The sequence below is a fragment of the Carcharodon carcharias genome, chromosome 23, assembly GCF_017639515.1.
Source record: "Carcharodon carcharias isolate sCarCar2 chromosome 23, sCarCar2.pri, whole genome shotgun sequence".
In the NCBI taxonomy this organism is placed as follows: Eukaryota; Metazoa; Chordata; class Chondrichthyes; order Lamniformes; family Lamnidae; genus Carcharodon; species Carcharodon carcharias.
This window is the reverse complement of record NC_054489.1, coordinates 9,004,850-9,032,053: the sequence shown is the minus strand read 5'-3', so window position 1 is coordinate 9,032,053 and position 27,204 is coordinate 9,004,850. Positions and strand designations below refer to the sequence as shown.

Sequence of the window (27,204 nt, the reverse complement as noted above, 5' to 3'; positions counted from 1 at the left end):
TTGTTCGGCTTTAATTGCAAGACCTGAATACTAAGCTGCAATCTGTAAAATAACAGGTTTTACAAAACACATTCATTTGCTCCATCCTTTCCAAGTTTACTAGTGTACATTCGCTAAGGCACCATAAATATAAGGTCACTAATAAATCCAATGGGGAATTTAGGAGAAATTTCTTCACTCAGAAGAGTGGTGAGAATGTGGAGTTTGACACCATGTGGAGTAGTTAAGGTGGACAGCATGGATACATTTAAGGGAGAGTTAGTAAGTGCATGAAGGACAGAGGAATAGAAGAATATGCTAGTCTATGTGCTTCAAACATCAATTAGGAACCACCAGCCCATTCTGAGTCAGCATCTCACCCTCACCGCACAGCACACTTACTCAGAATTCTCGGAGCAATCCCCAATATTTGCCACAGCACAACACCAACTTGTATTTACATACTGCCTTGGTCTTAGTGTTACAAGTCTCAGTACATGCCTTGGTTAAGAGGCAGGGCAGAAAGAAATCAGCCAAGATTCCTGCTCCTAACCATTATCCACCAACCCCTGCTGGTATGGATGTTATGTATCCTTAGTAAAATTGGCTAAAGGAGGGATGGGGCTAGACTGTAATGCCTCTGCAGCTGAATAGCTTGCTGAGGCTCACCACCTGGGTTTATGAATCAATGATGACCATTTGGATGGGGTGACAGAGCATTTAGTATCCATGGAGCCATGGCAGCAGCCAAAACAAGTCCTTCAGCAGAGGAACAAAGAGAGGAAATAAAGGCAATATTTGGTCATTTCAATAAAGTCTCAGGTGGGAATCTAAGTGAAGTCTCCACCAAGCATCCCTACCATTCAAAGCAACTTCTTAAACATGGATTGGCATTTTGAAAGGGATGGAAGAACGTGAACGCCGATCAGACATGTCAGAATTGGGTGGAAATTCCAAGTCAACAAACAATACATTTCCGTAGCTCGTCGCACAGCAAGACTTCACTGAGGGTCTTTTCTCTATGCAATAGTAGAAAGATTTGCATACAATTTACAGCACAGATACTGGCTGTTCAGCGCCTACGAGAGAAAGTCGCTTCTCTACATCTACCCCGTCATCTCCTTCAATCATCCTAAACGCCTCACACCCATTCCCAGATCATCTGCTGCAGCTTAATTCAGAAACACGACAGTCAATACGGGCTACAGCCACACAGCCCCAAGAAATACCATGGAACCAGTCAACCTGAACATCCTGTGACAGGTGCAAGCTTCAAACAGTCAAAGCAGAGCAAACATTTACACAAATGGGGAGCTTTAGTATCCCATCTGTGGCAGTAACAAAGACCTGAAACAGCACACCTATCCTCCAGGATCAGGATCAGAGAGAAACGCAATCAATCCCTCATTCTGCTTCATAACACCCATACTCGAGGATCGAAACATTGGCGTGCAAGCAGGAATAGCTTCAGAACAGAAACAGTCTGAACATTTTCTCATGCATTCCTGATTTTCATCATCCCAACATTGGCAATCATCCCTTCAGCTGCCTAGGCCCTAAACCTCTCTGCCTCTTTACCTCGCAGTCCCTTAAGACATTTCCTAAAACCTACCTCTTGGGCTAAGTTTTTGGTCACATGTTCTAATGTCTCCTTCTATGGGTCAGCATCTGTTAAATGCCTTATTAAATTTTACTATATGGAGCTACATGAATGCAAGTTGTTCAGATAACTTTATGAATGAGAGTTTGTTTATTTGTCTGAATCTTGCAGTTTGACAAGATGGCAATATTAACTCATTGCTCTCTTTTAGTAACCAATAAAGAAAGTTGGGGAAATGCACCACCTTTCCATCAATTCAAAGAACAGTCTAACGAATCAGTTGCAGACCATCCGCCAGGACACAATGTTTACTGGGGAGATTGTGGGAATGGCTAAAAGGTTGGTCAAAGGGGTGGGTTTTAAAGAAGGAGAGAGAGATGGAGGAACGGAGAGTTTAGTGAGGCATTTCCAAACAGGTTGCTTTGTGACAATATCCATTTCTGATTCTAATCACTCTTGGGATAGTCTCCAGTTGGATCTCATCCATTATTTTTCAGTTGCTGTAAAGGAGAAGACTCACCCTGTTGTTCTAGTTACTGAAACTCTGATACAGATTGAGACAAGTTTCTCAATGGGCCCATTTCCTCCTGCTCTCTCCCAAGAGTCATGACCGATACTAGGTGTCACCAGCCCTCTCGTGTAACTCTTTCGAGTACAAACACGTTTTCATCTGTTCCTATTCAGATGAAATTACATTGTTTCATAATTTGCCATGGTGAGATTTGAACTCTTGATACTCTTTCGAGTACAAACCTGTTTCCATCTGTTTCAGATGAAGTTACATGTTTCACAGTTTGCCATTGTGAGATTTGAACTCTTGATCTTGGGGTTACAAGCCCAGTACCATAACCACTTGGCTATCATACCAGAACTCAGCCCTCTCGTGTAATGATACTGATTTGTCTGCTAGATAACTCATATCTCTGGTCCAGGCTGATTCCTCATTAGAGAGCTGTTCTGTCTTAATAGTTTGTTTGTCAGCGCTTCTGTGAAAAGTCTTGGGATATTTTTTGCTGCCTTAAAGGTGTTATCTAAACAAAAGAAAGACTTGCATTCATATAGCGTTTTGCACGATTACCAAATGCCCCAAAGCACTTTACAGCCACTAGATTACGTTTGAAGTGTATTCACTGTTTTAGGAAATGCAGGAGCCAATTTGTGCATATAAATATTGGCCAGGACCCTGAAGATACCTCCCTTGCTCTTCTTTGAAATAGTGTCTTGGGATCTTTTACATTGTTATTTTACAAATTTCTAGTTCGACCACATCAGGCGTACTCCATTCAGATTTGGGTATTGCACATTAGGAAGGGTATATTGGCCTTGGTGAGGGTGCAGTGGACATTCACCAGAAAGGATTGAATCAGGAAAAGGATTGAATCAGGAAGCCAGGTTCATAGACTGGGCTTATAGTGTGTTGAGTTTTGAAGTTTAAGAGATGATATATTAGAGCTGTTTAAGATGATTAAACTCATCAATTGTGTAGACAGAGATAAATTATTTCTTCTAATGGGGGGAGTTTAAGACAAGGGGCCTAACCTTGAAATTAGAGCTGGCTGTTCAGGGGTGATACAAAGGTTAGTGAAAATCTGGTACTCTCCCCCCGAAAAAAGTTATTAAAGCTGGGAGTTGATTGAGGGCTTTAAAAGCTGAGATTGACAAGAGTTTTGTAGGGCAAGGGTATGAAGCGATATGGAACCAGGATGGGTAAACAGAATCAAGATACAGATCAGTAATGATCGAACTGAATGGTGGAACAAGTTTGAGGACTGAATGGCCTCCTCCTATTCCGGTGTTTCAAATTAAATTGCTGCTGCTTGCAGTTATTCCTAGTTGGAGATCTGCTGTCTCTGTCACATTTCGCTTACACCCATCCTCAGTCATCCACCGTAGCTCGTCTGCATTCACTCTGTGACATCTGTCATCCAGCTAGGCAAGAAGGGGCGACCACTCTTTCGACTGTCCTCCACTTTGCCCTCTAGAAGAGATCTCTGTAGCTTTTCAGCTCTGATTAAATGGTCGAAATATTGACATTTTCTTTTCTGGATGTCACTTTTTAAGTAGCTATTTTCTGCTCTTGCAATTTCAAGGCACCTCTCTATATGTCTGGTGCTCTGTATATGGAATTTTTTAGCATCCATTTTAGCATCCACATTTCAAAGGCCTCTATTTTCTTCCACAGATCTTTATTTGTTGTCCAGGTTTCTGAGACAGACAGGAAAGTGGATAGAATGTAGAGCCTTATCTTAATGAGTTAAGTCAAATGGCCAGAAAAAAAAAATCCTTTTGTTTTTAACCCACCTTTCAATTTATTATTGTTAAAATGGCAATGGCCTTTCACTGGAATGAGCTGTTGCTACGGTAACAGCAAAGGCCATTTTAAACCCTCTCTGTAACCGTATATTCTTCCCCCAGCTCCTTCTGGGATGACATAGGTTCTTTATACTCAGCAGGGGTGGGTTGGAGCTGGAGGGGATGCAGTACACCAGCTCTGCCTGGTGACTTTGAACAAGTTCCTTAAACACGTCGGCCGCAATTAAAGGTCAAGTTACAAAAGAGGCTTCCTTCTCCTCTCGGTTCAAACTGTGTTCAATGAATTGCCCCTCACACCAGAAATACAAAGCAATCAATCACTGCTTATAGATCCTTTAAAATCAGTCACCGTACTGTAACTTAAACATATTCTCTCATTTCTTTTGTGTTGCTAAGTGATCAAACAACGAGTGAAATGGAAAGTAATTAAAGATACAATTATAGTGCCGGACAGCACCAAGCACGGGAGGAAGAATGGGGTGTCAAGAAAAGCCAATCACAGCCACGAATTACTTATGGGCATATTGCTCATTTTGAGGAAGATGTGTGTTTTTAAAGAAATATAAGAAAGGACACTGAGTAAAAGACGGCTGATAATGTAAAGCGACCACTTTCTGGAAAATTCCTATGTGGATTGTACTGACCGGCCTGTCCTGAGAGAATGTGGAATGTCACACCTGAGAAGGTATCATGGCCTCCTTCAAAGCAGAGACACTTAAAAGGGAGACAGATAGAAAAGATGCAAAAGACTTGGCTTTACCCTCCCGTGACTGCAGAGAAAAAGACGGATTACCATGTCCCAGCAGTCATCTAAAATCCACCTCCTGTTGATTCATATCTCAGGATGGGTAAAATGGTCGGAGGTCAAAGAAAAGAGACTCTGGGCACAAGGCATGTTTTTTTTTCCCCTTACAGGAATACACAGGGCAAAATGGGTAAACGCTAGCTGCAGAGCAGAGCAGCGTGTGCTGGTGTGCTGTGTGTGAGGCAGCAAGAAGACAACCAACTGGTCACCCCTGCAGTTGCAGGCAAAGTCTCTCTCTCTCTCTCTCTTTGTTGCTGGAGGCAAGACTTGGCAGAAGCCACAAAAAAAAGGGAAATAGGACAGCTTCTTCAGCTACCCTGCAGAACCAAGTGTCTCCAAACCCACTGTGAAACTGCCAAAGTCAGCTCTACCAGAATCACCCAACTTACCAGTGGCAACATTTCGCCTTCTAGGCCTCATGGACAAGCCAAGCACCAAATTGTATATCTTTTAAAACTTTTATTTGGATTCTTAAGTTCTTATTTCAGTTCTGTATATGTGTGTTGCATTTTTATTATTTTTCTCAGGTGTTTTTGTAACTAATAAGCTTACTCTTTCTCTGACTCAAGAAAGCCTGGTTAAATTGGCTCCTTCTGAAACATAAATACATTTGGACTGGGAAAGGGTGTCCAGAGGGGAAGGGATCCCTTTTAAATAAACCTTATTGTGACCAACCAAGGGGTTTGAATAAAGAAGGGGAGCCAGCTCATTCCTCCTCACCTGGGAGCGTAACAAAATTAGGGTCACATCCGGAATGTTAACAAATTGGGGGACCTCGCCCGGAGATCAGTCACAACAGAAGGTACTTCGAAGGATAGTGGTTGGGTCATTTCAAGTTTGGATTTTGAAAGCCTGGAGATTTGTACAAATGACTCTCCCTGAATCTTTCTCCCTCGCTCCACTCTAACGAAGGGGCACCTGACTGACCAAACTTTTGGTCGCCTTTCTTAGAGTTACCACTCTGTGAAGCGCTTTAAGATGTTTTCCCATGTTACAGATGCTTTATACAGTGTCAGCCACGGCTCAGTTGGTAGCTATCTGTCTCTGAGCTGGAAGGATGTGGGTTCAAATTCAAGTCCAGGACTGACATTCTAGTATGGTACTGAGGAAGTGTTTTGGGTGAGAGGTTAAACCGAGACCCTATCTGCCCTCTTGGGGATGTAAAAGATCCTTTGGTCCCATTTCAAAAGAGGGAGGCAGTTCACCCCAGTCTCCCAGCCAATATTAATTCCTCAGTCAACAGCAGAAAAACGGGTTTCCTGGTTATTGCCTCATTGCTGTTTGTGGGAGCTTGCTGTGCACATACTGGCTGCTGCATTTCCAATGTTACAACAATGAGGGGGCAGGTGGAGCCTCGGGTTAACATGTTACCTGAAAGATGGCACCTCCAATGGTGCAGCACTCCCTCAGTGCTGAACTGCAGTATTAGCTTTGATTTTTTTGTGTTCAAAGTCTTGGAGTGGGACTTGAAATCACAGCCTTCTATTTCAGGGACAACAGTGACACCCACTGAGGCACAGCTAACACAATCTAACAGGTCTTTGCAAACACATGTAAATTAGTTAACTATTACTATTTGCTTTTGAGACTTTTCATTTGCACAAAGTATAATCTTGTCTCTCCTTCAGCCACCTAGGCCCTGATCTCTGGGATTCACTCCCTTAACCTCTCGACTTCTCTCTCCTCTGAAACATTCCATGCCTCATTCATCAAGCTTTTGGTTATCTGTCCCAATGTGGCTTGGTGGCAAATTTTATTTGGTAATGCTCCTGTAAAGCACCTTTGGGCATTTACCACATTAAAGACACTACATAAATGCAAGTTGTTGTTGTTATATCTACCTGAGCATTGTTGTGGCACGTTTTTAGGTAAAGGTGCACTAAAATGTCTAAATTTATTTATCCCTACACTATCTTAAATACATATAAAATTGCAACGCATTCTCTGAAATATTACATTATCCCTCCCTCAACATCGTTCTGCCCACCTATCATAATGAGAAACTATAAATTTATGTGCCCATAATTCATACATCCATCGTGCATACATCCTCAGCCCGCCAGCTGCTTTTGCCTGAATGAATTAACACAACCACCTCTTATAAGCGAGCCCCCAGTACTCAAGCAGCTGAGCAAATCAAAACATCACTGCAGCGCTTGATCCCTCGGAAGAGTAACCCTTTGTTGACTGGATTGCATTTTGCACACTAGAGCACCCTATGGGTTGCACACTAGAGCACCCTATGGATGCACACTAGAGCACCCTATGGATGCACACTAGAGCACCCTATGGGTGCACACTAAAGCACCCTATGGGTGCACACTAGAGCACCCTATGGATGCACACTAGAGCACCCTATGGGTGCACACTAAAGCACCCTATGGGTGCACACTAGAGCACCCTATGAGTTGCACACTAGAGCACCCTATGGGTTGCACACTAGAGCACCCTATGAGTTGCACACTAGAGCACCCTATGGGTTGCACACCCACCCCATTTCCCCATATCCCCACTTCCGCACTCCCCACCCCCACAACTACCCACTTCCTTTAAGATTCGTTTTGTTGCACTCAGAAACGAGAGAAAGATTTGGAACTTTCATAACCCCAGTACCTCCCAAAGCACTTTACAGCCAATGAAGTACTTTCGAAGTGTAGTCACTGTTGTAATGTAGGAGGCGCAGCAGTCGGTTTGCACACAGCAAGTTGCAAGTTCACAGCAACCAGATAATGACTAGGGGGAGAATTTTTCCCCTGGCGGGCAGGCTGGGTGGGAGTGGGGGCGGGCGCAGAGCAGATTGCCGCCCGCAATCGGCTATGTGCTGCCATTTTACAGGGCATGCCTGGTAGCGCTCAGCAATACCTGTGCGGGGGGGTGGGGGGGAAGAGTTGGGGCCTGCGCTCTGTCGCACATGCGCGTGAAGGAGTGCAGCAATCTCCCCGAGGCACAGAGCTGCCTCGGGGAGCTTAAGTAGATAATAAAGCTTTTTAAAAAAAAAAGTAAAAAATTATTTAAACATGTCCCCCTCATGCGACAGTGTCGCATGAGCTGGGACATGTTTGTGAAATTTGCAAAATTTATTTAATTATTTTATCAGACCTTCAGGAAACCTCATCCCACCCATGGATGAGGTTTTCTGAAAAACGCAAAGGCCGCTTGGGCTCTTCACCTGCAGCCAATCTTAAGGTTGGACCGGCAGTGGTATTAATAAGTTAAATTACTTTTTTAATGGCCTTAATAGGCCGTTGACAGTTTGGCCAGTGCGCACCCACCGAACGAAATATTGAAATGACACGCGTTGGTGTTGGGTACACGCCAACAGCAATATTCTGCCCCAGATGCTCTGTTTATAGAGATGTTGGTTAAGCAATGAAATATTGAGCAGGACACTAGGGAGAATCCTCCTCTGAAGTTCGGATAAACAGCCATCAACCTGAAATGCTAACTATTTCTCTCTCCACGACTGCTACATGACCTGCTGAGCCGCTCCAGGATTTTCTAATCTTAAGTCACGGCTCCTCTTCTCTCCGAAGTAGTGCCGTTGGATCTTTTACACCCACCTGAAAGACAGCACCGTTGACAGTGCAGCATTCCCTCACTACTGTACTGGAGTGTGTCGGACTTTAGATTATATGCCCAAGTCTCTGAAGTGGGGCTTGAACCCATGACCTTCTGAGTCGGAGGCAAGAGTAGGATGGCCAGATGCCCGGATTTATACTGCACAATCCGGCTTTTAGTTGGTCCGGCCACTGTCCAGTACAGAATAACTTTATATTCTGTACTTTGTGCTGCAGCACGTTTACCAACAGCGAAGCACTGGCAAGGGCCTGTGCTTGTTCCTTTTTCCATCTGCAGCGACTCAGAACTACTGGGACACCAAAAACAGTTTTTTTTTGTTGTGTTTTTTCCCCATCCCCCTCCCCTAACCTCTGTTGTCCCTCAAAACCGTGAGAAACCTCTGTATACAATACAATCACCCCATGTGTCATGATGGTGTCCAGTATTAGTGGCCTTTGCTAGTGGCCACTCTCGGCGAGAGAGCAGCTGAGCCAATGCTGACACCTATAGTGGAGGGATGATAGTGCTGGGAACCTTAGAATTCAGGCATTTTGTAACAGAAGGCCCAGTTAGGCTCACGTGCAGCATGTTCACTGACATGGGCCTGTCGGACTGTTTCTCTGCTGTAAATTCTGACAGCACAGATAGATGTAAAGCTCTCTGGCTCGCTCTCCTAGCTCATGACATGTTCTCCTCAGTCTCAACCTCAGAATGAAGCCCCATCCCTCTCCGGCCCTACTGCACCATAGGAAACATAGGAGCAGGAGTAGGCCATTTGGCCCATCAAGCTTGCTCCACCATTGAAATAGATCATGGCTGATCATCTACCTCAATGCCACTTTCCCGTGTTATCCCCTTATCCCTCAATGTCATTAGTACCCAGACCTAATTGATTTCTGTCTTGAACATGCTCAATGATTGAGCTTCCCTCTGGGGTAAAGAACTTCAAAGATTCACCACCCTCCAACAGAAGAAATTCTCCCTCATCTTAGTCTTAAATGGTCTACTCCTTATTCTGAGACTGTGTCCTCTGGTTCTAGACTCACCAGCCAGGGAAACATCCGATTCACATCTACCCTGTCATGCCTTGTGAGGACTTAAGTTACTGAAGTTTCAATGAGATAATTCTTCGAAACTCTACAAAATACAGGGCCAGTTTCCTCAATCTCCCTCCTCATAAGACAATCCCGCCAAGCCAGGGATTAGTCTGGGGAACCTCCGCTGCACTCCCTCCTTGGCAAGTGTATCCTTCCTCAGGTAAGGAGACCAAAACTATACACAATATTCCAGGTGTGGTCTTACCAAGGCTCTATACAATTGCAGCAAGGCATCTTTACTCCTGTACTCAAATCTCCTTGCTATGTTGGCCTTCATTACATTTGCCTTCTTAACTGCTTGCTGTACCTGCCTGCTAGCTTTTAGTGATTCAAGAAAAGGATACCCAGATCTCTTTGGGCATCAATATTTCCCGACCTCTCACCATATGAGAAATGCTCTACGTTTCTGCTTTTTTCCACCAAAGAGGATATCTTTACATTATTCATAGTATATTCCATCTGCCATTTTCTTGCCCATTCACTTGGTCTATCCAAGTCCCCTTGAAGCCTCCTTGCATCCTCCTCACAACTTACAAATCTAGTTGGGAATGTGTCATCAGCTAATTTGGAAATATTACCTTTAGTCTCCACATCCAAATCATTGATATAGATTGTGAACAGCTGTGGCCCCAGCACTGATCCTTGCAATACCCCACTGGTAACAGCCTGCCATCCTCAGAATGACCCATTTATTCCTATCTCTGTTTTCTGTCTGTTAACCAATTCTCAATCCATACCAGTATATCACCCCAATTCCCATGGGCTGTAATTTTGTTTACTAACCTCCTGCGTGGGACCTTATCAAAAGCCTTCTGAAAATCCAAATACACCACATCCACTGATTTTCCTTCATCTATGTTACAAGTAACATCCTCACAAAATTCCAGCAGGTTTGGCAAACATGATTTCCCTTTCATAAATCCATGTTGACTGCCAAATTTCACCATTACTTTCTAAGCGTTCAGTTATCACATCCTTTATAGTAGACTCTAACATATTCCCCAATACCGACATCAAACTAACAGGCCTGTAGTTCTCCATTTTCTCTCTCCTTCCTTTCTTAAATAGTGGGGTTACATTTGCTACTTTCCAGTCTGCAGGAACCTTTCCAGAATCTATAGAATTTTGAAAGGCAATCACAAATGCATCCACTATCTCTATAGCCAGCGCCTTCAACACGCTGGATGTAGCTCATCTGGTCCAGGGGATTTATCAACTTTCAATCAAATTTTTTGATTACTGCCTCTTTATTAATACTAATTTATTTCAGTTCCTCATTTTCACAAGTCCCCTGGTTCTCTCGTATTTCTGGAAGATTTTCTGCATCTTCCTCCGTGAAGACAGACACAAAGTAACTGTTTAGTTTCTCCGGTATAAATTCTGTTGCCTCAGCCTGTAATGGACCTACATTTGTCCTTGCTAACGTTTTCCTTTTCACATACCCGAAGAAGCTTTTACAGTCCACCTTTATATTTCTCGCTAGCTTGCAATCATTCTCTTTTCCCTTTCTTTATCAGCTTCCTGATCCTCCTTTGCTGGGTTCTAAATTGCTCCCAATCCTCAGGCTTACCACTTTATCCGATGACCTTATAAACCACTTCCTTTGATCTAATGCAATCTTTAACTTCTTTTGTTAGCCACTGTTGATTTTTCTTTCCTGTTGGGTTTTTGCGTCTTAGAGGAATTTTTATTTCCACTTCTCCCACCAGCCACCCCGAACGCTCAAGAGAGATTCACATTACGAAGGGAGTGCTTCGCTGTCAACGGTGCTGTCTTTTGAATGAGATGTTAAACTGAGGCCCTATCTGCCCTCTCAAGTGGGCATAAAAGATCCTACATCTACTATTTTGAAGACGACAAAGGGAGCTATCCTCAGTTTCCTAGCCAATATTTATCCTTCAATCAACATCACTAAAAGCAGCTAATCTGGTCATTAGCTGTCTGTGGGATCTTGCTGGGCAAACATTGACTGCCGAGTTTCCTACATTATAACAGTGACTACACTGCAACTTCACTTCGTTGGCTGTAAAGTGCTTTGGGGTGTCCTGTGTAGTGAAAGGCGCTATAGAAAAATCAAGTCTTTCTTTCCTTTGTGCCTTGGAACTGCTAGCATCTGGACTGAGACTGCCCAAATCATTTCATGTAGAATGCCTGAAGCCAACAGCTGGCAAAGACTTTCAGCTCCCCACCACTTTGGGCTCGACATGAACCCCGAAGTGTAATACTCATGTGTAACCTGCCATACCTACTCCACTTGAGGCACCTCCAACTTTGAAATAATTTTTGAGGTGCCAATTCACAATACACAAGCCCAGATCGTTTACTGGTAATCTTGCCCAAATGCTCACCTTCATGTGAGTATGGATGACGAATGCTAACAGGCAATTCGACTCAGGGTGCATCATATCCAAGCTTGATCCACAAACATGAGGGGATCAGGACAGTGGCACAGGGGCCCCTGGCTGATGTCTCTAACGACTAAACCACGGGACAGTGAAGCCTAATGTAATAAAGCTGCCACGGCTGGCTACATCAGTTTGGATCTAGTAGGTCTGCTCTCTAAGGTTTTAAATCACATTTTCTCCTTTATTTACCCATTGAGCCAATTGGGGGAGCTGTAGCAACATCCACTTGAAAGATCAACTTGAATGGGATTCACAGGGGAAGTGTTAAAGGTTAAGCATTTTGGTACCTGAACCCAGAAGTGAAGGTTCTATTGATAGACTTGGGATAGCTCCACTGTGGCTTGTTGATGCTGTTAACTTTGGGAGTGCGGGGCTGGTGATGCATCCACTTGGGTCAGTTGCTGATGATGTAATGAGGGAGATGGGGATTGCCAGACTTGGGTTGCTCTCGTTTTTGCTCCCTTTGGGCCTCCCCCGACCATGCTTGCTCTTCTTGCTAGCCTTGTGCTTCTTCTCCTTCACTGTCTCTTCCTCTTCCATCCCGGCGACCGGCTGAGGTCGCTTGTAGCCAGCTCCTCCGCTTGAAGGGCCGCCCATCCCACTGGAAGTCCTAAAGTCCCCGGGCGAGCTCTCAGGGGCTTTCTTCTGGACCGGAGGAGGGGAGGTGAAGCGGATCAAAGAGTTAAAGCCCGACAGGGTCCCTTCTGCGCCAAAAACGTCCCCTTTCGTTGTGTCGTAGGAGGCAGGGCTCTGCGAGGAGTTGCGACCTGCTGAGTAAGTGTCCCCTCGTAGTTCAGGCTTGCTAAATATTCCAACCTCCTGGGAAGGCTGCAGTGAGCTGCTGGAGGTGCTCAGGAGACTGCCTGTAATTGAATAACAGACACATTTTTAAGGATAGTATTTCCAGCATTTTCTGTTTTTATTTCAGATTTCCAGCACCCACAGTACTTTACTTTTGCACAATATATTAAGGCTGGTGTAGAGTAAACAACACGTAACCCTCTGCTGAGATCCAACTCACCCCCGCCCCAAACACTATCGGCAGAAATCCATCGCCTTCCATTTAATAACGAGGGCCATTTTTCTTCAAAGTGTACAGTTTGTGTTTCACTCACTGTGGGGTCATTAAAGCAGCTTATTAATGTCCCATTCTCACCTTAAAACACATGCTAATCTCTAACTGTTTGTCTAAGTGGATCGCTTTAGCACCTCATTACTGGCAATTATCAGCACCCAGCTATTCCAAGTGTCACCTCGTGCTTCAAGAGCTTTCAATCATTTTAAATGGTGCTATTAATGTAAATATAATTTCTCTCAAAAAATGTGTGTTATTGTATGCCTGTTACTGCCTATTCCCATGTGTTATAACTGCTGGAAGATGATTGACTGGAGACGTTGCACAGAATTTTTCATTTGGCTAGAAGCGCCACTGTGTTTTCATGCTGCACTATGGTACACAAGGTGACATGTTAGATAGTTTTTGAAATGTTACCTCCAGAACAATAAGAGGGTCACTAAGAAAACCTGCATGTATCTGTAGAACTGTTCACAACCTCAGGATGTCCCAAAGCACTTCACAGCCAACAAAGTACTTTTGAACTCTAGCCACAGTTCAGATGTAGAAAATGCAGCAGCCAATTTGCTTTCAACAAACTCCCACAAATAGCAACATGGCAATGACTAGATTATCTGCTTTAGTGATATTGATTAAGAGATAAATATTGTCCAGGGCACTGGGGATAACTTCCCTGCTCATCTTCAAAATAGTGCCATGGGATCTTTAACATCCACCTGAGAGGATTAGATGGGATCTCGGCCCAATGTCTCATCCAAAAGACAGCACACCTGACCGTGCAGCACACCCTCAATACTGCACTGGAATATAAACCTTGATTTTTGTGTTCAAGTTCTGGAGGGGGATTTGAACCCAGAACCTTGTAACTCAGAAGTGGGATTAGTTGCGTTGTTCTTGCGGAGATCTGGCACAGACATGATGGGCTGAACGGCTTCTTCTTGCTACCATTTTATGCTTCTATCATACGTGCAACAAAACCTGTAACTGATATTTATATATTATGTTGTTTGTCCTTTATTTTTCTTATTCATTCACTGGATGTGGGTGTTGTTGGTATTTATTGCCCATCCCCAAGTTCAGCGGGTGTGGCTTGCTAGGCCAATTCAGGTGGGCAGTTAAGAATCAATCATCTTTGGTGTGGGACTGGAGTCACATATAGGTCAGCCCAGGGCAGGTTCCTTTCCCCAAAGGACATTCATGAACCAGTTCAGTTTTTACAACAAGCCAACAGCTCCATAGACACTTATACTAACACCAGATTATCATTTTTGCAGGTTCTTTTGAAAAAACTTCAATTCAACTTCTCCAATGGACATTGTAGGATTTGGCCTCCTGTTTTGAGGATTATTAGTGCAGTAACAAAACCACTGCAGATCCTTTGAACTGTCCACGATCTAAGTGACGAGATCTCCCAGCTCAAACACATTCAAGATCAGCAATCAGATGGCTCAGGTTCCAACGTACAGGATTTCCAATGGAACTTTTAGCACACAGGACTCAACAGTGGAACTGATTCAAACCCTCTGTGGAGACCTGAAGTGGGAGCTAGGAACAGAAAAGGCAAACTAAAAGGCAAGTGTCTTTCTACCTAGTTTTCTAAGTATTGCAAAAGATTTACAGCACAGGAACAGCCATTCAGCCTAACTGACCTATGCTGGTGCTTATGCTCCACACTAACCACCTCACACCCTTCACCTCGCTCAACCAACATATCCTTCTGTTCCTTTCTCCCTCATGTTTTTATTTAATTTCCTTGTAGTAGTGAGTTCCACATTCTAACCTCTCTCTGGGTAAAGAACTCCCTATTGGATTTATTAGTGATAACCTTATATTTATGGCCCTGGGTTCTGGATTCGCCCACTCACAGAAACACCTTCACTATTCTGAGCACGTCAAATCCTTCATAATGGCCTCTATCAGGTCAACCCCCAGCCTTACCTTTTCAACAGAAATGATTCCCAGATGATTTAATCTTTTCTTATAGAGCGCACACTGGGTATAATTTTAGCAAATCTCTTGCACCTTCTCTGATGCCTCAATGTCCTTCTTAGAGAAGAGTAGAAAAAAATTTCAAATTTCTCTTTCTAAAATGTCACCTAGCTGAGGGAGTACATGATACAGGGAGCACTTGAAGGACAATTCATCAAGGGTGAGGCAGGCTGTTCCGACTGTTGTGGGATTGCCTCAACACCTCTGGGCTGGAGAGGGAAGCCGGTCGGACCTGCATGTTTGATTAGTTTTCAGTAATCGTTGTTGGATAAGCAATCAGTGGCAGGAATGAAGGATGTGTGGCGTAGTGGGTAGTGTCCCTGCTTCTGGGTGAGGAGCTCCGGGTTCAAGTTCCACGGCAGGACTTATTGGCCATGGAAGGAGTGTTTGTGACATGGTTCAATGAGCTGAAAATCAGCCTGGGAATCCTTCCACCACCTTCCCACTATTCCCTAAAGGGAGAAATTGTGTGTTGAAGATATGCTAAAAAAATAGTAGTGGGAATTCTGCTTAATCTTCTTCCTTCCCCACCCCAACCCTCCAATGTGCCCCTGTAGAGTTAAGACTAAACATAAAGTTCTCTACAAGCAGCTGGGCTGAGAACAGCTAGCTCAGCATAGGCTGTGAGCCTGGCCTCTCGCTGATCTGTCCAGCTCCATTCCACCTCAGAACAGAACAGTGTTCGTATCAACTGGGCCATGCAGTGCTGCCTGAGCGCTTACTGCAGCCAGGACAGAGGGTGATTGACAGTGGATTACATGGACATAATCCAATCAAAGGGCTCAGATGACATCACAAGAATCCCAAGAGATGGAGCTTCAACCCGTCTGTTCATCAGCCGGGTCACGAGACGAGATTACTGCCTGAAATCCTGACAGACGTCTCCAAACACTTCAATTACATAGCGTTTAACAGACAATGAAACTTACTTCTGCACTGAACTCGAAAGCCATGAAACTGGACCACACGGCTCCTTGTTTATGTTGGGAGATGTGAATTAGAATAAGATTTGCATTCTCTCACAGTCACATGCTACATTATAATTTCACCTCATCTTGAAAGCATAGTAAAGAAGGAACATGGGAGCAGGGATTAATGCAAAAGCAAAATCTGACCCTTCAACAGAACTGCTCAGTCATCAACCTGAAACATTAACTCCTGTTTTTCTCTCTCCACAGATGCTGCCAGACCTGCTGAATATTTTTAGCATTTTCTGTTTCCCTATATAGAAGCAGAAGTTGGCCATTCAGCCCCTTGAGCCTGTTCCACCATTCAGTTAGATCATGGCTTATCTGCATCTTAATTGAAACACATTTCATTGAAGCATATAAAATTCTTAGAGGGATTCTCAGTAAGTGCTGAGAGACTGTTTCTCTGATTGAAGAATCTAGAACCAGGGGTCTCTTCTCTCTGCGGGTCATGAATAATTGGAATTCTCTACACCAGAGAGACGCGAAGGCCGAGACATTCAATATAGTCAAGGCTGAGGTGACAAATTCTCGAACAAAAGGGTTATAGGGAACAGACAGGAAAGCAGAGTGCAGGCGAATATTAGATCAGCCATGATCTCACTGAATGGCGGAACAACATGAGGGGCCGAATAGCCTACTCTTGTACTACAGTTTCAGAATAAGGGGTCAGCCATTTAGGACTGGGATGAGAAGAAATTTATTCATTCGGAGGGTTGTAAAACTTTGGAATTCTCTACTCCAGAGGTTGTGGATGCTCCTCGAGTATTTTCAAGTTAAGATTGATTTTGAACACTAAGGTAATTAAGGGTTATCAGAACAGGGTGGGAAAGTGGAGTTAAGGTAGAATATCATAATTATATTATGTAATAATATTAAGTAATATTATTGAATGGTGGAGCTGGCTGGAAGGGCTGAATTCCTGTTCCTACCTCATGTTCATAGCTCTACCTGCCTGCAACTGAGAAACAGGGCAGCAACTAAAGTGAGGTTGTGCATTTTCTGTTACTGATGCTCTCACAAAAATTCAGTACCTGCTGCTACAATGACTCAGTTTGTAAATATAATGCTTGGTGTGACGCTGAAACAGACAGACTGGATCACCTTAGGTTCAATCGACACAATGTATTGAGTTAGCTCAGGGTGACAACAGATGTGAGCCAATTGATGACAACACCTTGGCAAAATGACCATGTCTTGAAATTAGGCGAGAATTGGATTCAAATATGATGCCTATTACAGTCAAACAGCCAGTTGATATTTACTGCTAAAGATAAGGAATGGCTACTTATACTTAGTTCAGGGCGACTGCTACCATGTATGGAACTGTGACCCAGTGTGAAATCAGATCTCTAGACAAGGAAAGGTGAAAATTGGTGTTTGCTCATGTCTGCAAACATTCCAGGGCTATAGTGTTTGTGATATGGCATGTACTGCATACACAGCACATAAAAAAGACCTGTATTTATATTGTGCCTTAGATGAATTCAGGACGTCCCAAAGTCTTTTACATCCATTGAAGTACTTTTGAAGTACAGTCACTATTGTAAGGTAGGAGGCACTGCAGACAATTTGTGCACAGCAAGCTCCCACAATCAACAATGTGACAATGACCAGATAATCTGTTTCAGTGATGTCGATAAACATTGGTCAGGGCACCAGGGTAACTTCCAAACTAGTGCTAAGGATCTTTTAAGTCCACCTGAGAGGGAGGACAGGATTTCAGTTTTAATGTCTCAGCTGAAAGTTGGCACCCCCAACAGTACAGCACTCTCTCAGTACCGTGCTGGCACAGCCTAGGAACTTACACTTAAATCTCTGGAGTGCAGTTTGAATCCACAGCCTTCTGACTTAGAGGCAAGCGGTCTACCAACCGAGTCATGGCTGACACTCATTGCTGATTTCCTAGACTTCGCAAAAGGTTTTATAGATATTTTTGTACAGGTTGTTCAGAGCTTCCTGTCGCAGCACTGTGGCTGCTCTCAGCTGGGTGGGCAGCCGTGTGATCTTCCGTTTCCTTTTGCATGGGTTGAGTGACTATGCGTATGTGTCCACGTATGTATGGGGGTGTTCGTGCGTGTGTTGGTGGAAGGAGGTAGAGAAGAGGGGGAGAGTGCTGATGCACATTATCTGTTTCTGGCATAGCTCAAGAATGAAACCCAGATGATGGCCACATACAGCGGGACTTGGTGTTTTATTTTAAATTTTGATTTGGAGTTGGAGAGGCTGGTGTCCCTTCACTAGTTTCTAGGCCCACACTGTTAAATCAGTTTTCTGTAGACCTTTCAATCCATCACTGCACTGCTGTCAAAACAGGATCAGCAAGTTGACTGCTAACTAAATCAGCAGCTGAGCCCTGGAACTTCCTGGCTCAGATATGGAGGCTTAACCTCAGAATCAGTTTGATGGACATTATACCCTACACGGATAATTTGGGATTACCATGATGGGGGTTTTGTCTCACCTACAAATCAGATTACTGCCTTGTAACATCTACATGGACTGGCAGTACTGTAGGCTGAAATATTAACCTCTTCAACTATCAGCTAAATAATGGGGTTAAGTCGCAACAATGATTATCGCACCCTCCCCTACATGACCAGCCACAACAATGATTAATCGCACTCTCTCCAATATGACCCTGGCTACTGCCAAAACAAAGCAAGCAGCAGTAGCACACACAACTCTACCAGGACATACCTTATCTGGGGTGAGCTTCCGATCACATATTCACAACATAACCAACACTGGTCACTTCCACCTCAACAACATTGTCTGACTCTGTCCCTGTCCCAGCTCATCTGCTTCTGTATCCCTCTTCCATACCCTTGTTACCTCTAGACTTGACTACTGCAATGCTCTCCTGACCAACCTTCCATCTTCCACCCTCCATAAATGTGAGCTCAAACAAAGCTCTGCTGCCCCTGTCCTAACTCACACCAAGTCCCGTTCATCAATCACCCCTGTGCTCGCTATCCTACATTGAGTTATTGCCAGAGGGGAAGCCAATTTTAAAATTCTCATCTTTGTTTTCAAATCTCTCCATGGTCTCACCCCTTCCTATCTCTGCAATCCCTCCAGCCCCACAACCCCCATCACCCCAGATATTAGCACTCTAATTTTTGCTTCTTGTGAATGCTTGATTTCAATTGCTCCACCATGGGCAACTATACCTTCAGCTGTCCGGGCCCTAAGCTCTGGAATTCCCTCCCTTAAACTCTCTGCCTCTGTCTCCTCCTTTAAGACATTCTGTAAAATCTACTCCTTTGACCCAGCTTTTGATCATCTGTCCTAATTTCTCCTTAAGCTGCTTGATGTCAAATTTTGTTTTTAACACTCCTACAAAGTGTCTTGGGGCCTTTCACTACATTAAAGATGCTATATAAATGCAAGCCGCTGTTGTTGATATTTACATCCATTCTCATGACCTCCTTGATATGTTGCTACTGCACCACACTCTACCCTGTGTACCATCCTTACACATCATCAATCTTAACGCTCACCATTTCATTTTATCTTATCCCCTTTTTCCTCCTCTCCTTTTAGGAGTCCTGTTGGACAACAGGTACCCTCCCTTGCTATCCAGGCCAACTGTTCAAGTCTCCTTGGCCAGAGTAGCTGTGTAAACAAGCTATTCCACTTTGAGACTCATTACAACCAAGACTCAATCCTGTCCTCGCTTGGCACCCACAATGTCCAGCCCTGGTAACTGAACAACGATCAGGAGTTGGCATTTAGGCTGCTACTTCCCAACCAGAATCCTCAGGCAATGAGCCCAATGCCACATTGCTGCCCTTACTGAGATCAGCTGATCAATATTTGTTTGTTTATTCGTTCACGAGAAGCTAGGCCAGCATTTGTTGCCCATCCTGAATTGCCCTTGAACAGGTGGTGCTGGTTACGTTACTGGTCTAGCGAGCTGGAGGCCAGGCCTGATAATTCAGAGAATGGGAGTTGAAATCCATGCTGTGACCACTGTAGCATTTTAATTTAGTTTAAAAATGAAAGCTAGAAATAAAAAAAAAAATAGCCTCAGTAAAAGTGACTATGAAGATGTGAGACTGTCAGAGAAACCCAACTGGTTCACTCACTGTCCTACCATGGAAAGGAACCTGTCATTTTTAGCAGTTATGTGCAAGTCCAAGTTAGACAGCAACTCTTAGCGATTTGGGATGTTAAAGGTGCTACATAAATGAAAGCTAGTGTTAACTGTCCTCCAAAAGTGGCCCAGTATATCTCACAATTTGTATCAAACTATCCCTTAGTAGATTGGGTCAAAATCCTGGAACTCCCTCCATAACAGCACTGTGGGTGTACCTACACTGCATGGGCTGCAATGGTTCAAGGGGGCAGCTCATCAAGATGCTCTCAAGGGCAATTACAGATTGGCAATAAATGCTGGCTTTGCCAACAGCACTCGCGTCCCACGAGTGAATAAAAAAAAATCCCAATCGCGGATGGTACCTTGCTGAAATGGACTCGGTGATGATACAGTGGCAACACTGGTCGTGCTCTTCCCACCACCTGGCTTTCGTCCCCTTTGGCCGGAGCCATGACTGGGAGCCTTCTTCCCTTTGACCTCCGACCTGGCGACCTCTGCCGTCTCCTTCCCGCTCACGTGTGGTGCAGATGCTCCCTGGAAATGTTTATTGGTAAAGGGAGCTGTGGTTTCATCCAAACCTCTCAAGGTCCCTGACATGTAGTTGCGACTGCTGCTGCTGCTAGCAGTTGTGCAAGTCTGATAGTTATTAGTTAGATAAAACAAAAGGGGAAAAAAACAACAGCGCAGAAACTTCCCATTAGTTTTTTTTAAAAGAAAAGAATTTCAATCGTAGAATTGGCCTGTAGGGCAGAGAAACAGCTGGAATCATGAAACAGAACAGATGTGCATTGCACCAGAGGCACTTCTAAATTTCAGGGGAAGAACTTAAGCAAAAGTTTAAATAAGGAAGTTTTGATTCACGCCAGTAAGATTAAAACATCTAGTCAAACAGGTAAGCAGCTGATGAGCGAATGCTGTTGCAGGAGAGTGCCAGAATTAACTGCTCTACAAAAGGCTACTTTGTGATTACACACTCTACTGCACACCCGTGTTGGTCTTTGTGAAAAATTATTCATTCTGTGATATTTCTGGATCAATTTTACACAGCACAGGAGGTGGCCATTCAGCCCATTGAACCTGTGCCAGTTCTTTGAAAGGGCTCCCAGTCCCCTTTCAAATATTCCCCCTTCAAATATAGATCTAACTCCCTCGTGAAATTTACCATTAAATCTGCTCCCATCACCCTTTCAGACACTGGAACACAAAACGTGCGAGGGTTAATTGTCCAATTCCGTGTGCCCTGCAGCCTGCACTGCTCAGACAAGCAGGCAGGGAGTTGGCACAACAGAGATGTAGCCTTATCTCTGAATCTCAGCTCACTACCATGAGGGCAAATTTCAGTGCATTTATCCCATAGGTTTTAAAATTAATGACTCAACAGTTTTAACCTTACTAACTGATATTACTTATATCAAGTGAACAGTGCAGAAACAGGCCATTTACTCCATGCTCTACATGAACATTCTCCCAGTCATCTTCATCTAACTCCATCAGGGTAACATTCGATCCCTTTTTCCTCCATGCATTTACCTAGCCTTCCCTTAATTGCATTGATACTATTTATTCCTTGTGGTAGTGAGTTCCACATTCTAACCACCACATGGGCATAGAAGTTTCTTCTGAATTCCCAACTTGAATTATTGGTGACTATCTTATATTGATGGGGAAGTCTGGTGGCGCAGTCGGTGGCCTTACTGCCTCAGAGTCAGGAGCTCCGGAATGAATCCCACCACAGGACTTGATGGCCAAGGAAGGTGCATTTATAAGGTGGCCAAACAGGTTGATTATCAACCTGCCAATCCTTCCAACACAGGCGGTAAAGGGCAGGATAAATCCCTGGTCAGCCATGAGTTGGAGCCTCTACCATCACTTTCCATAGCTCCAGGCTACAACATGCATGTAAACAGCATATGTTGTCACAGCACTGAGTTTGCTGTGACACACCACTACCATCTTACACAATTGCAAGCATCTTCTCTATGTCTAGCCTATCCCTTCATAAACTTGAAAACCCCTATCAGATTAGCCCTCAAACTACTTAGCACAAGTCTCTCACTAGCCCAGCACAAACCAGGGTTTCAAGCCCAGTCTGTGTAGCTCAGTAACATCGCTACTGGTGCATATCCTCATTGAGCTATTGTAAGAACTGGTGCTCTGGCCGCTTTACCCTGCACAGCCCTGACAATCCTTTTTTACTAATGTTAATATTTATATTAAATCACATTCTGTGCACATATTCCACCAAGTGACATCTGAAAGAGCATTCGTATAAGCATTATTACGGCACTCTCCAACACAACATATAACACTGAACATACTCTATTACACAAACAGTGTGAAGACATTCCCACCGCAGGACATTTTTATATTACTCCCAAGGACAGTTTTTTTTACAGATGGCCCATTGTATCAGCAGAACCCGAAGATCTCTTCATCCATTACATTCTGTGTGTTATGTGCATCATTGTCTATAGAATTATGACTTGACTGTTGTGTCTATAAGTTTGACCCCCAACAGTCTCCTACAGTTCTTCCAAATAAAGGTAAAATGATGGACAGCTTAAGGGCTTGCACATTTTCACATTAGCAAAATGAAAATAACAACGAAGGAACGGAGTAGCGCATAGGGGCATCTGCATAACAGATGCCAGCGCACTGGGGACACAAGGGCACCAGCAGATCATACTAGGTGCCACCTTTGACGGAGAAATTAGAAGGAATATTTTCGCATATGGAATGTGTTATCAAAAGGGGAAGAGTCAGTCACGGTATTTACCAGCGAATTAGATAAACACTTGAAGGAGAATGATGCTAATGGATACAGGCAATAGGCCAGGAAAGGGGAGTAGAGAAGGAAGTTTGATGTGGAACCAGAGCCAACATCGGTATTCCAGGTCAAATGGTCTCATTTGGTGCTGAAATTTCACTCATTCTATGATTCAGAACTGGAGCTGTTGTTTGACAAGTATCAACTGCCTGAGCACCAGGTGTAGTTTGAAAACAAACATAAGGCAGATAAACTGAGAGGCACTGCGCTGATGATCAAGTAACTGAATGTCCTCATTTGGGCGGGTTTAAGCTAGAAGGGCCTAGGGACTGTTTACTTTGTAACGTCAACATGCACTTACCTTTTCTGTTGTTACAGTAACTGTGCTAACAACTGTGTTCAACGATTCTGTGGCTTTCTTGAGTTTCTGCTTTGGCCTTTCCCTGTCTTTCCGACTCTGCAAAGTAATGAATAAAAAGTCTGCAATTTGCTTCACAAAACTTGCATTTACATAGCACCTTTAACATAGTAAAACGCCCCAAGGCACCTCACAAGTACATTATCAGGTAAAACTGGACACCGAGCTATATAAGGAGATAGTAGAACAGGTGCCCGAAAGTCTGGTCAAAGGGGTGGCTTGTAAGGATCATCTTAAAGAAAGAAGAGTGAGGGGGAGGTTTAGGGAGGGAAATCCAGAGCTCAGGGCCGAGACAATGGAAGTCACAATTGCCAATTGGTGGCGTGGTGAAAATCGTGAATGTACAAGAGGCCAGAATTGAAGAACCTCAGAGCTCAGAAGATTGTAGGACAGGAGGAGGATGCAGAGATAGGGAGGAGTGAGGCTATGGAAGGATTTGAGCACAGGATGAATATTTTAAACTCGAGTGGCCTCTGGACTGAGAACTAATGTAGATCAGCGAGCACAGGGGTGATAGAAACAGGCAATTTTTTTTATACACCTAATTTACTTTTCCTCTGAAGACCTCGATTCTTAATGGCATCTAATTTCACAGGCATCAGATGCACCCTGGTAACTTACACAAGGGAATGTTATTCATAATCATTAATCAAGCTTGGATGGTTCGTGTGGGCAGATTGTGTGACCTCAAGGGCATCACAGCTGAGCCTGATCCAGTTTTTCCCCACTTGCATGGGCGTTTTCCAGCAAGGGGGCCCGTGGGGCATCATCAGGTGTGGAAACTTGGACCATTTACCTCTTTTCTCTCTCTAAACACTGAGGCCAACTGTAGCCCACTTACTGCTACCCTGACTGCCATCAGCTAACTTAGCAGAGCCCAGGGGATGAATACTGAACACATTTGAATCTGTACACACTCACTGAATCATCAGAAGTGGATGGAATAAAAGGAGTTCATTCCCTTGGAAGTATGATAAAGCTCTCTAAAAAAACCAATGATTACATTTGGTATATAATGAATAGGGGCACACGGTATAAGAGAATAAATAACGATGAATTGATACAACATACTGGGTAGGGTCAACTGTGACTCAGTTGGTAGCACGCTCGTCTGTAAGTCAGAAGGCTGTGACTTCAAGGCTCACTCCAGAAACTCGAGCACAGAAATCCGGGCTGACACTCCCACTGAAGTACTGAAGGAGTGCTGCACTGTCAGAGGTGCCGTCTTTCAGATGGTCATTTGAGACCCCACATGCTGTCTCAGTTAGACATGGTGCTATTTTGCAAAAGAATATCCCCAGGGTCCTGGCCAATATTTATCCCTCAATCAATGTCATTACCACATTGCTATTTGTGGGATCTTGCAGTGTGCAAATTATCTGTCATATTTCGTACATTACAACAGTGATTACAATCTAAAAAGTGGCTGCAAAACACTTTGGGGTGTCTTGAGGCCATATAAGTTACTGTATAAATGCAAGTCTTCCTCTTTTTCCTTTTTTAAGCAACAGCGAGAAGATTTCGGCACCAATTCACAGAAAGGACTTTAAAATAATCAAAATCATACAGCATAGATTCACCAGGATGTTACTAGGGATGGTAAAATCGAAATACTGTGGATGCTGGAAATCTGAAACAAGAACAAAAATTGCTGGAAAAACTCAGCAGGTCTGACAGCATCTGTGGAGAGGAAGTCAGAGTTAACATTTCAAGTCCATATGACTCTTCATCAGAAGTCATTTTCCTCTTTAGTTCTAATGAAGAGTCATACTGACTCGAAACGTTAACTCTGTCTTCCCCTCTACAGATGCTGTCAGACCTGCTGAGTTGTTCCAGCAATTTTTGTTTTTGTTCCAGGGATGGTAACTATGGTTAGGAGGAATGATGTGCAATATTGAGAGTATTTACCCTGGAGCAGAAAAATCTAAGGGTAAACTTAATAGGGCTTTGCAATTATGAAGGGTGTTGACCAGGGAACTAGGGCAAGACAAAGGTTGGATACTCAGGACTGAGGGGTTATCAATTTATAATTCTAACAGGGTATACTGAGAGCTGAGTTGTTAAGAGGGTGGAATGCATGGCTATGGGAGGCAGCAGGTCAGTGGGATTAGATAGGAATTGGAGCTAGGAGAAACATGATCGGCCAAATGGCCTCCTTTAATGCTGTAAACTTCTATAGTTTCCATTTTATTTCTCCAATTTGGAGAAATGCAGTAAAATCATGTCTGGGTTCAAACAGTGGCAAATGCTGGCCCAGCAAGCATTGCACATACCCCCTTAAAGAATAAAAAAGCCAGGGAGAAAAAAAAAAACCAAACACGTGGAACAATTGTGTCACTTCTAACTTTCCAAGAAAGTTTAAGGCAGCAGAAAGTAGGTGGTGAGGGATAATTTGCTGACTAGGCTATAGTTTGAGAGCTCGGAGGAAATGGGAAACTGGCCTGAATTGCCAGTCCCGTTTGCTGTTCCAGTGAGCCCTTGCTGGAAAGAACCTGTATGCACAAGGACAGGAATCTGATCTAGTTGTGAAGCTCTCCCTAGTCAAACAGCCTACTGACATTCACTCTAGGCTTCGCCTTGAAGAACTGATGCTTAGTGGAGCCACTGCAGATGCAGTCACATCATTCCCAGGAGTAAGAGTCAGCAGTGACTGGAGGGGAGGTGGAAATTCAATGTAATAAAGGAAGTTGAAACCTTTTGGAGATAAAGCATTTGGAAGCTCACTTAAATATGAATTATTGATTTTCTCAAGTTAATGGCCACATTTACTGAACACTTCCACATTAAGATTTCAGAGGGTCATATGAATTGCAAGATGAGAATAGTTCACGTTCTACCATGGAGCAAGGTAATGGAGTTCTTTTCCAAATCTGGAATTAAAAGTCTGATGATGACCATAAAACCATAGCCGATTGTTGTAAAAAAAAAACCCATCTGGTTCACTAATGTCCTTTCAGGAAGGAAATCCACCATCCTTACCTAGTCTGGCCTGCATGTGACTCCAGATCCACAGCGTTGTGGCTGACTCGTAAATGCTCTCTGAACAAGGGCAATTAGGGAAGGGCAATAAATGCCAGCCTAGCCAGTGATGCTCACATCCCATGAACGAATTTTAAAAAAATCATAGCAATCAAGTACTTATCAATTAATCCACAAGAGACTGAGACATACGGCAAGGAAAACCTCAGCGGAGAGCTTTGGGGAATACTTTACATAGAGGGTGTTTAGAATGCAGAGCTCACTGGAAAATGGACTGTTTGAGGCTAATAGCACAAATGCATTTAAAATGAAGAAAAATAAGTACATGATGGAGAAAAGGCCAGCAGGGTAGGTTGACAGGGTGTAATGAAGATGGCTGGAAAGAGACTCCTGTGAAGCGTAAAGAACAGCGTAGATCATTTGGGCCGAATGACCTGCTTTTGTGCTGTTAACCATCAGCCACAGCTCACTTGGTAGCATTCTCGCCTGCGAGCCAGAAAATATTGGTCGTGGGTTCAAGACCCACTCCAAGACCTGAGCACAAAAATCAAGACTGACAGTCCAATGCAGTGCTGAGGGGGAGCTGCACTGTCAGAGGTGCCAAGCTTTGATGAGATGTTAAATCAAGGCCCCATCTTCCCTCTTGGGTGGGTGTATAAATTCCAATGGCACTATTTTGAAGAGCAGGGGAGTTGTCCCCAGTGTCCTCAATCAACCTAACTAAAATGGATTTTCTGGTCACTATCCTATTGCTGTTTGTGGGAGCTTGCTGTGTACAAATTGGCTGCTGCATTTCCTACATTATAACCGTGACTGCACTTCAAAAAGTACTTTATTGGCTTTAAGATGTCCAGTGGTGCTATATAAATGCAAGTCTTTCTTTTAATTGTATTTATTTCTATGTATCCATTGGTCTAAAGCTACCTGATCTTGTCAAGCTTGCCACACTTAACATGTCATGTTTCAAATTACTCATAAACTGTATCCGAAAATGCACACCCATCCTTTGACTGGAATTTTTTGGTTGTGACTCCCCAGTATTCTTGGCAAATGAAAGCGCAAAGTCCAGTCATTCTGACTTGCTGAAAACCCCTGGCCAATATGGGCCGAGCAAAAGGCAGGAGATTTTGTTTGAAAAAAATAGTCCAG

At 43.7% G+C, this 27,204-nt stretch overlaps 1 protein-coding gene across 10 annotated transcripts in view; it reads right to left on the bottom strand.

The window, feature by feature from the left end:
- Nucleotides 1–27,204, bottom strand: part of LOC121294041 (protein AF-10-like) — a 156,349-nt gene that overhangs the window by 50,356 nt on the left and 78,789 nt on the right. For 7 of the 10 annotated variants that reach the window (XM_041217557.1, XM_041217563.1, XM_041217562.1 and 4 more), the window contains 3 exons: nt 23,020–23,115; nt 20,254–20,527; nt 12,045–12,620 (listed from right to left, as the gene is read on the bottom strand). In XM_041217557.1, the coding sequence (XP_041073491.1) occupies nt 12,045–12,620; nt 20,254–20,527; nt 23,020–23,115 (946 nt within the window). The remainder of the gene's footprint in view (nt 1–12,044; nt 12,621–20,253; nt 20,528–23,019; nt 23,116–27,204) is intronic. The other 3 variants (XM_041217560.1, XM_041217564.1, XM_041217567.1) reach the window with 2 other exon arrangements.